Raw genomic sequence first — 10,805 nt, forward strand, 5'->3', positions numbered from 1 at the left:
ACATCTTTCACAACTGTCAATGGCGGCATTTGTTTTAAAAGATTTCGCTACATATTGCAATTTGTAAATTGTCTCTAAATGCAGAAACTCAAGCAGTCTTTGAAGCACAGCGTACAAATAAACTCTTTTATTGGTCAATGTAATTGTTGCATTCAAATGAAGGTGAGGATTTCAGATCACAAAATCCCAATAGAAATTAAAGATACACCCTCAAAATTACAGAATACGTATACTGATATAGTTTAGAGATATTAAATCAGAAAACATTCAGTAATCAATTTTCAAAATTGAAAATACAAAATACAGATATAATAGCTTTAAAAGGAAAAGAATAAGTTAAGGAAGTTTTGCACAAAAAAAAAAAAAACAGCAATTATGTCTGGATATATATCATATATGGAATATTTTTCACATTTTTGTTCTTTTTAAAGAGCCCCCCTAACATACTCAGTTTTAGCCTGCTGCTTTTCAACCTCAATTCAATGCACATTAAAAAGTACCATAGTACCAAGTACCAATTTGCAATCAATTTAAATTCTTTTTGTGCTCATAGTGGTTTCTCCATTTCCAAGCCATATTAAACATTAAGAGGAAGAAAGAAAAGTCTCTCACTGGCACATAAGTTCTTGGTTTGTCTTCTCAGTCCTATCATTCTTAGCAAAGCATTTTTGATTTATAACCCTTACTACAAATCTATGTTTAAGACAGCAATCCAGTTCCTGATGACAAGTTAGTGAATGAATGGTCAGAAAAGCTAGAAGACATGGCTTGGGCAATTTGGAATGTAGCAGAGAGCCACTGAGTTCCAATCAACTCAAGTCAGCTCTTTAATTCTGCTCTGCCCGTTTGGAAGGTGGCACAAGGTGACTGGGCAGTTTAGCTGGAAGCTCGTGCCCCTCTAGCTTTACCTTGATCAGGTGATTCGCCAGCGCAAACTCTTCATCGTCCAGGTAGCCATCTTTGTCAACATCTGCCAGAGTCCAAATCTTTCCAAGCACTGTGTTTGGCAGCTTGGACTTCACCATCTCCTTCTTAGCCGTGGCACCAGATACCTTCCCATTAATTGGCGAGAGGGTGTAGAATATTTCGTCATAGGATGGCTTATCACGGGCCACGATCCACTCCAGCTCATCAATGCCTTCTCCTGCACCTTCTCCATATCCGTGACCAAACGGCCCGTTCATGGTTCCCTCAAACGCACCACCCTTCACTGACTGGCTGGGCATGGCGGCCTCCTCCTTACGGACCAGCGTCATGAGCTTAGCAATGTCATTACCTAGCATGTCTTCTACGTGCTCCATCAATTTTGGCTTCATGGCAGGAAATTTGGTGAAGTCGTGAGAAGCTAGCAACTCCTGTAAAGAAAGAATTTGTTATGTTTTTATTTTGAAAGAAAAGCTCTTTATAAAAATGTCATTTATTGGATAAAAATGTATAGCTTCATACCTGCATTTTCTTTAGGTTAGGAAAGTCTCCTGGTGAAATGTTGTGCTCTTTCTGAATCTTTTCATAGATTGCGCCCAGGTTGGTAATAAGCTCTTTCTTTTTTGAGTCTTTGCCAAATACACTTGGCATCTCTTTCTTCAGAGCACTGATAATGTAAGCATGTACCTAGAAGAAAAATATTCAGTGGACTCAAATTAAATATAAGTAGCATATGTGCAGTTTAGCATGTCAAAACTACAGTTCTCACAAGCATTAAGTTACTTCATAAAATGAAAATAAAAGGTGAAAATTTATCTGTGAGACCAAAATCCTGTGCACACTCAGTGGGGATTAAAGTTCAACAAAAGTGTCCAGGGATAAGGCATACATATATATACACACACACACACACATAATTCTTTCTGGTTCTCGAATTTGATTGGCTGAGAGGTCTTTCCAGCCATGCAATATTCTACCAGTATCGCACGGTAACCGTTTCACTGAATTGAATCACTCCGCTTTCAGCATTCTCACAGCAAGTGTAAATGGCAGGCAAGCAAACCCACCATATTTTTATAGATACTACTGTTATTTTGTAACAGAATGTTGTTTTAATAGATTTTTAGGCCAGAATATAGTTATTTAGACCTCAGATATGCGATTTACATGTAAACATAGCACCTATTTGAAAATTTGTTTAGACGCTTTCAGCCAGTTTCTCGGCCAGTCCATCTTTAGTCTTATTTGGTCTTAGAGCTAATAGATTTGGCTTAATGGCTATATTAAGTTTCATAACTTTATATTCACATTGAAATTAAATCCTGTACTAACTAGAGAGCTGCTTTTGTATGTTTGACTGAACTATTTGCTTGTGTTTATTTCCTATTTTACTTCTTATACTGTTATAATGGCTATTGTTGTTAATTTAAATATTATTGTTCAATAAATAAAATTTTATATAAATAACATGCCGTATTTTTTGGTATTGAAAAAGAGTCTGTTAGTGATTTCGACTTCAGTTGAAAGTTACATTAATACGCCATGAGATGCTGGCAAAGACAGTCAGTCAGTCACAAAGACTTTTATATTGAAATGGACTGTATGAAACAAGAAAGTGGTTTTTACTTTAAACAACATCTAAGAGACGCAACTGACAAATGCATTGACTAGCGCTGTCATATGACTGATGTTTAAAGGACAAAGATATCGCTTTTCTCAGCGGACATTCAAACTGATTTTGTGATTAGGAATATAAGATTGACCTGAAGAGTATCAGCTAGATGCAAGTAATACACTCGCTCAGGTGATCTCTCTCTCATAATACTCTGCATATTACAGTGAGTTTCACTTTACATTTCAGTAAAAATGTTTCACCTTAGCGAGACGTGCTCTTTTGATAAGATCATTGAGCTTCCGTAGGGCTGCATTTCTGGGAAGACCCTGAATATCGCTGAAGAGATCCTGCTCCTCTGCTTCAAACAGCTTCCGGTTTTCTGCGATCAGAAGTGGCTGAGCCCAAAATGAGCCGATATACACTCGGACCACCTCAGGGGTGTTTATGATCTTTCCCAGTGACCACATGAGGGCACCATACACCCTCATCAGCTGCTGGGTGCTGATCTGGTCAGCTTTGTTCAGAACCACACGCATCTTGTCCTCATGGTTTTTCAGGGCCCTGATCACCTCTGAGAACTCATCAGAGATGTCCAGCTTGTGGGCATCAAAGAGCAGGATGATTCTGTCCACTCGTTCAGCGAACCACTCAAGAACTGCTGCAAAGTCATAGCCTGAAATTGAGAGAAGATACAAAAATGTGCATTAGATCAGGTCCTAAATCAAAGCTCTGGAATAAGGAAGTCAGTAGGGATTTTATTTTAGAAAAGGAGGTCAGGGATAATGGATTTGATTAGCGACAGCGTCATCTGATCTCAGCGAATTCAGAGAACTGTAAACAGCAACTATAAAGCAATGTATTCAGAAGGAGATCTGCTGCCTGTGAAATCCCCAGTTGTCTCTATACATGAATAGAAAGTCACCTATTGTCATCAAGCATCCATTTTTTTTCTGAACCAGTGTCGGTCCTGGCTCAGTCATAAACAAAGAAAAATTACATTTTCAAGTAAAGAATGGGTGATTTCTGCCACAGCAATTAGACAATAATAATATTCAACAATAATTGTATTTAACTAAAAGTATTTTATTTATCTTAATTCTAACATTTTAAATTAATAAAAATGTACCAAAGAAAGTTTTTTTTATTATTATTATTATTATTTATTTATTTTTATTTTTTTTACAAAGATCACAATATACAGGTGCTGGTCATATAATTAGAATATCATCAAAAAGTTGATTTATTTCACTAATTCCATTCAAAAAGTGAAACTTGTATATTATATTCATTTATTACACACAGACTGATATATTTCAAATGTTTATTTCTTTCAATTTTTATGATTATAACTGACAACTAAGGAAAATCCCAAATTCAGTATCTCAGAAAATTAGAATATTGTGAAAAGGTTCAATATTGAAGACACCTGGTGCCACACTCTAATCAGCTAATTAACTCAAAACACCTGCAAAGGCCTTTAAATGGTCTCTCAGTCTAGTTCTGTAGGCGACCATTGACACCTTGCACAAGGAGGGCAAGACACAAAAGGTCATTGCAAAAGAGGCTAGCTGTTCACAGAGCTCTGTGTCCAAGCACATTAATAGAGAGGCGAAGGGAAGGAAAAGATGTGGTAGAAAAAAAGTGTACAAGCAATAGGTATAACCGCACCCTGGAGAGGATTGTGAAACAAAACCCATTCAAAAATGTGGGGGAGATTCACAAAGAGTGGACTGCAGCTGGAGTCAGTGCTTCAAGAACCACTACGCACAGATGTATGCAAGACATGGGTTTCAGCTGTCACATTCCTTGTGTCAAGCCACTCTTGAACAACAGACAGCGTCAGAAGCGGCTAAAGACAAAAAGGACTGGACTGCTGCTGAGTGGTCCAAAGTTATGTTCTCTGATGAAAGTAAATTTTGCATTTCCTTTGGAAATCAGGGTCCCAGAGTCTAGAGGAAGAGAGGAGAGGCACACAATCCACGTTGCTTGAGGTCCTGTGTAAAGTTTCCACAGTCAGTGATGGTTTGGGGTGCCATGTCATCTGCTGGTGTTGGTCTACTGTGTTTTCTGAGGTCCAAGATCAACGCAGCCGTATACCAGGAAGTTTTAGAGCACTTCATGCTTCCTGCTGCTGACCAACTTTATGAGATGCACATTTCATTTTCCAACAGGACTTGGCACCTGCACACAGTGCCAAAGCTACCAGTACCTGGTTTAAGGATCGTGGTATCCCTGTTCTTAATTGGCCAGCAAACTCGCCTGACCTTAACCCCATAGAAAATAAGTAATATTCTAATTTTCTGAGAAACTGAATTTGGGATTTTCCTTAGTTGTCAGTTATAATCATCAAAATTAAAAGAAATAAACATTTGAAATATATCAATCTGTGTGTAATGAATGAATATAATATACAAGTTTCACTTTTTGAATGGAATTAGTGAAATAAATCAACTTTTTGATGATATTCTAATTATATGACCAGCACCTGTATCATGTTGTTTTTAAAGGTTGCACTGAAAATCTACAAGCCCAATGTACAAGGAAAAGGAAAAATAATCACAATCAAAAAAAGAGATTGAAAACTGAACTGCAGTGGTCAGTGAGAGGTGCTTCTGGGAAAACTGCTAACATTTTCTAAGCAAAATCTCACATGACCCTGTACCACACAGGAACTTTTAGTTCCACATTTTATAAACTCTGTGCCATTTTATGACCCTATTTCAAGTCATTCGGTGTACACAACTTCCCACATGGATGAACTCCATTTGCAACAGTAAAACGCAAACAGCAGGATGACGTAATAGCAACCCACGGCAACACTACAGCACAAAGACCGGTTTAGCTGCAGCCAGACAGAAACGCTCAAACAGCCTTTCATGCTTAATCCCACACAGCTACAACTGCGGCACCGTCTGTTGTGTCTCTGCTGGGACTAGTGGTGTGGAAGCTCAGGGTCTGTAGCATGACTGCTGCGTGTCTATGGTATGCAGGGGCACCTTGATCTCAGTATCTGGTTACTGTCTCTGCTGGCCCCAGAAAGGACAAAAGGGTCACATGACTCTTGAGACATATCCTGTAACAATGCCACATTTCTGTTTCTTAACAGCTGTCTCTTTGTGATGTTGCTATCTGTATCTACATTCGTACTCTGCAGTGAGCTGACACATGGGCCAACTCAGTGTTTCCGTCCGATTCTTCCTGTTCACAGCTGAATGAGAATGGAGTTCAAGCATACTATTAGATAGTGATTGTGTGGAATATTAGACAACTCAAAACACACTGGTAAGCTACCGGTCATATGACAATAAAACACTTCTCGACCCACAAAACCTTTTTAATGGTATAAAAAGAGGAAACTGGAAACAATGTGGTCAGGATTATTCTGGCACAATAGTTTTTTCCAACTAACATTAACATTAGGGCAGAAGTTCAACTGCTTTTACATGTGGGATTTACGCACGGCAAACAAACTTGCCTGAGCAGCTCTGAAATCCTGTTTTATTTTTTGTTATATCTTCATTTAATTAGTCTATTATTCAAATATTTCCTGTATTAAGGAAATCCTCTTCAGATTTCACACAATAGAGTGTGTAGGAAAGGATGTCAGACTTGTTTTACTCGTTTTTTTACCACCCAACCCCCCCCCTCTAAAAATAAACTCACTCAAATTTACATGAGGTCACAATAAAGAGTCAAACTTCAAAAGATTTGCATGGAATCAATGCAAGTATTAATGCTAAAACTCACTGACTAATAGTTTCCTACAAGAAAGACACACATACAAAAAAATAAATAAATAAAAAAATAAAGAAGAGAGCTTAGTTAAAGGGTTAGTTCACCCAAAAATGAAAAATCTGTTGTGAATTACTCACCTACAGGTAGTTCCACACCTGTGAGACCTTCTTTCATCTTCAGAACACAAATTAAGATATTTTTGACGAAATCCGAGAGGTCTGACTCATCCATAGACAGCAAATTAAACACCATTTTCAAGGTCCAGAAAGGTACTAAAGACATCGATAAAAAAGTCGACGTGACTGCAATGGTTCAACGAGAAGACTTTTTGTGTGCAAAAACGATGTCTTTAGTACCTTTCTGGACTTTGAAAGTGGTGGTTAAATTGCTGTCTATGGACGATTTATATACCTCTCGGATTTCATCAAAAATATCTTAAATTGTGTTCTGAAGATGAACGAAGGTCTTACGGTGTGGAACGACATGAGGGTAAGTAATTAATGACAGAATTTTCATTTTTGGGTGAACTAACCCTTTAAGTCCTTTAATTAGGTGAAATGACAATAAACAAAGTGTTGCAAAATATGTTTATAACAAAAGATCAAGAATATGAGGGTGTATAAAAAAAATTATTCATTATTATTATTAAATTATTATGAAATGACTAATATTTTATTATATATTTTAATTAATTTAACATTTTAAAATAATTAAAAAAATAATAACAATAAAATAATGTCATTATTATTGTTATTATTATTAAATGAATGTGTAAAAATATAAAATGAGCCAGAAAGCGCCCAAGGCTGCTGACCTCTGCTGATTCTTTGTTTCTCCCCCGACAGGATGCCTGGAGTATCGATGATACTGATGCTCTCCAAGACGGGGTTGTTTAACTGAGCACACATAAACCTGCAGAGAGAGCGAGAGAAAGAGAGAGTCATACAAGGAAAGTAAGTGTACAGGAGACTGTAACAGGTTTGGTGAGATTTTAATGAAGCCAAAATATAACAACGTTGTATTTCCCTTCTTTTTTTTCTCCATTGTCTGAAGATACCATGGAGAGCAAAAGTAAAAAATGTTTGACAAACAGATTTTATTCACATGGGGAGAGAATTTCAGCAATTTTAAAAACCACACAAACTTTTAACTTCCTTCTTTAACTATATAAATGTTTCAGGAAGCATGAGATGGGGACTGACGTTGAAATCTTGAAATGCTGTAATAATACAAAATGAACTTTGGCTATACAAAGACACAGACTGTTTACAGTGATTTACAGTCTTTCTCCTTGTCAGCCTACAGCACTGCCCAAGCCCAACTGCTTACTAATACGCATATCTCTGTCACAAGGCTGAAGCTTACAGCTAGAACTTTCTCAATGAATCATAGAAACCAATAGAGCAAAGCTGTTACCCACAGCATCAAGAAAAAGACACCAATAGGATTAGGACATAGGCTCCCTTAAAAAAAAAACACTGTTTATGCTAAAGAATCCACAAGACATTGCTCTCCAATAGTTTTGTCATTTTGAAGCTTCTTTTAGGGCTTTGATTTAGGCCGTGACAAAGGACAACAAAACAGGACGTTAAAGAAAACTGCCAAAAAATATTTTACTTAGCTTGGCAGTGCTCTTTTGTGTCATCTAATAACAAACTTTAAGAAATTACAACTTTAAGAACGAACAGAACATGCACTACTAAAACGGTTTACCCTCCCTTTTTCACCAGGCCAAAAAATTCCTGGAAGACACAGTGTAAGTTATCATAAAATATTATTAAACTGGGCAGATAAATAAGTATTTCTTTCAGAAAGAAAGGATAGGCAATCTTGTGACAGAATGTGTTGAATATTCTACGTATTAAACCTTTGCTGAGAATTCCCTTGTTTTGTAAAACACAAATTTGTAACATTAAAAATATGCACGGGAGTTTCCCGTTGTGAAATTTTCATACGTCTGAAATGTGGAACCAGTTTACACTGCTTATATTTTCATAATGACCACAAATAATCATGTGACCAACACCAAAAGTGGGAAAAAAGGGGAAATATCTTGAAACACTATTATTATTATATTGTGGGTTTTATGGTTCTCTGTTTGGGACCAAATATTTAGTTTTGCTGAATCAGCTTTGAACCTTTCTACACTGGCATATGGCAGGGCACTGGTAATCCCAGCCAGTTTCAATCCGCTTGTGAAAACTCAACACCTGGCAACTCCCAGAAATCTGTTACAGCCATTGTACAGTCATTGTGGAAGTTGTTCAGACTGGCATCGAACAACGTCAAACTGAGTACTGCGTGTGGGATAAATGCCCTGGTTAGGTGTTGCCTTATGTACTGTGACTATGTCATAGTTAGTTTGGAAAAGGAGATGAATAGACGAACAGCTCAAGAAAAATTCAAGTTCAAGAACATCTGTTTGACACCTGACATCATATGACTCAATCAAACACACATGGAAACGATGACAAACAACTCCACAGAAAGCAAAAAATGACTGAATAACTATGAGGTCATAATTAAAAACAAATGAGTAATACAGTAATTCTTCTTTTGTCCATCTAGTAAGTTACTCAAAAATACATTCAAATGCAATTAATATAAAATGGCCTTATACCTATTTTATGATGAACATATTACATTATATATATATATATATATATATATATATATATATATATATATATATATATATATATATAAAATCAGGTATTCTTTAAAATATTATCGTTTTAAAATATTATTATTTAAAACGAAAGACTATTTACCACTGTTCTGTTTACCAAAGTCAGTGTGGCACAACCACCACCACAGAAAGCATACAAGTTGCCACGTGACAGGAAAACCATAAAATAAACAGAGAGGACCTCTGTGTCAAAGATTTATTTAAAATATAGATTTAAATATATATTAAATAATATAGTTATATATATTATATTTGTGACTCAAAAATTATATTTGTAAATAAAATATATAGGCTACCTTTTAACTTTTTGGTTACACCAAAAAAAGTACACCATTACTTTTTACTTAATTCTTACATTATTTGATATTTTTAGAGTCAGAATATTTGTGGAAAATGTTTTGTTTTTGTTTTATTCTTTCAACATGATTATAAAAATTACAAGAACTTGACACGTGTTTTAAACTAGTAGATCATCTCAATTTGCCATTGGTCTTTGTGTCAAACATTTGTCAGAGGTCAAAATAACTGAGATGCTCAAGTCTGCAACTGCAGTAATTGTAAGAATCAATGGAGTGGCACGAACTTCAGCGTATTTCCTGACTCATACACATAAGGCAATTACCTTGGTTTAACCTTCTACCACACCTGTCACTCCATATATAGTGACACGTAAGATATTTATCAATGGACCCTTTTATGATATATAATAAATGATGTATTACCTATTGAGGAAAGCGTTACCAAAGGCGTTGAGCTTTCGGAAAGGCTTTTTTGGATCGACAACCAGCGCATTACCAGGTATCACGCCTTCCTGTTCACCGTGCATAACCGCTATGAAGGAATCCGTCGTCGGTTCAGGGCCTATTCTCATCCCGGGGAAATCCTGCTCCATTAAATGCCTAATGAAGGTGGTCTTCCCGGTCGAGTACTGTCCCACCAGCAGCACCATGGGCTTGTTGTCAAAGTCAGCATCTTCTAAAGCCGGTGAATGGAAGTCGTGGAAATGATATGTGTCCTCCAAAGGAAAGAGTTTGGTGCGGTAGAGGCGCTTCAGTCCCTCCGCTACGTTTTGGAAAAGTTCTGGGTCTTTCTTCCCTTCTCTTTTAGACCAGCTGAACATGACGGTCGTTATACGACGATTCTGATTGAAAAGCAAAAGGCTCGAATCTGCGTTTAAAACCAGGCGATGTCCTGTCGAAAGTTTGACTGTCCCACCCCTACAGTCAGCTTTGCGTTTCGACTTGGTGCAGCACTTCCCCCTGGCAAACCCCTGAACTGTAATGCAGCGCGTATATCCGAGGCTGTTGCGACACCCTTCTATGACTGTGCGGCCTTTAAAGTTTCAAATATTTCATTCTAATAGGATCTCTGCTTCTTTCTACTGGTAGTCTATCTAAACCGTTTACTGTAGTTCGCATGCGGAACTTATTTTATAGGCTACTTCATAATAAAAGCCTTGATTTTGCCAAAACAAACAATGGAATTTATTCATGTTGAATTTCCTAAACAAAGCATTAATATGAGGGCGGATAGCATTAGATCATACATAATAAATACATTCTTGAAATGAGATCGCCAGTTATGGATCATAAGGACCGAATTACTGTGGCTACGTGGCTCTTATGAATGCTAATGGTACTAATGAATCTAGTTTAAAAAAACAAAATTAATCTAGTTAATATGCATAATTGTTTTGGGTTTTCTTTTTCTCATGTTTTTGCGTACTATTCTGTAAAAAAAAAAAAAAAAATCCAAGTATTTCTTAATGAAAAAGGGATAGGCAATCTTGTGTTTCCCATTGTGAAATATTCAAATTAAGTCTAAAACATGGAACCCGTTTAC

General features: G+C 36.7%; 1 protein-coding gene across 1 annotated transcript; it reads right to left on the minus strand.

The window, feature by feature from the left end:
• Positions 1-112: 112 nt before the first annotated feature.
• Positions 113-10,373, minus strand: ehd1a (EH-domain containing 1a). The gene is made up of 5 exons (XM_048176278.1): positions 9,686-10,373; positions 7,089-7,186; positions 2,800-3,212; positions 1,447-1,611; positions 113-1,355 (listed from the first exon to the last, which is right to left on the minus strand). The coding sequence occupies exons 1-5, from the start codon at positions 10,081-10,083 to the stop codon at positions 828-830; spliced, it is 1,602 nt and encodes a 533-aa protein (XP_048032235.1). The 5' UTR covers positions 10,084-10,373; the 3' UTR covers positions 113-827.
• Between the last annotated feature and the right edge of the window lie 432 nt (positions 10,374-10,805).

Source organism: Megalobrama amblycephala, linkage group LG23 (assembly GCF_018812025.1).
Source record: "Megalobrama amblycephala isolate DHTTF-2021 linkage group LG23, ASM1881202v1, whole genome shotgun sequence".
Lineage (NCBI taxonomy): Eukaryota > Metazoa > Chordata > Actinopteri > Cypriniformes > Xenocyprididae > Megalobrama > Megalobrama amblycephala.

What these genes read in the sequence shown, in the direction of transcription:
- ehd1a (XM_048176278.1), bottom strand. Translation starts at nt 10,083, where the DNA reads ATGTTCAGCTGGTCTAAAAGAGAAGGGAAGAAAGACCCAGAACTTTTC. An exon ending in AAAGAGCACGTCTCGCTAAG is followed by an intron (nt 1,612 to 2,799) that starts GTGAAACATTTT and finishes TTTTTCTTCTAG; the next exon opens with GTACATGCTTACATTATCAG. An exon ending in CTAACCTAAAGAAAATGCAG is followed by an intron (nt 1,356 to 1,446) that starts GTATGAAGCTAT and finishes CTTTCTTTACAG; the next exon opens with GAGTTGCTAGCTTCTCACGA.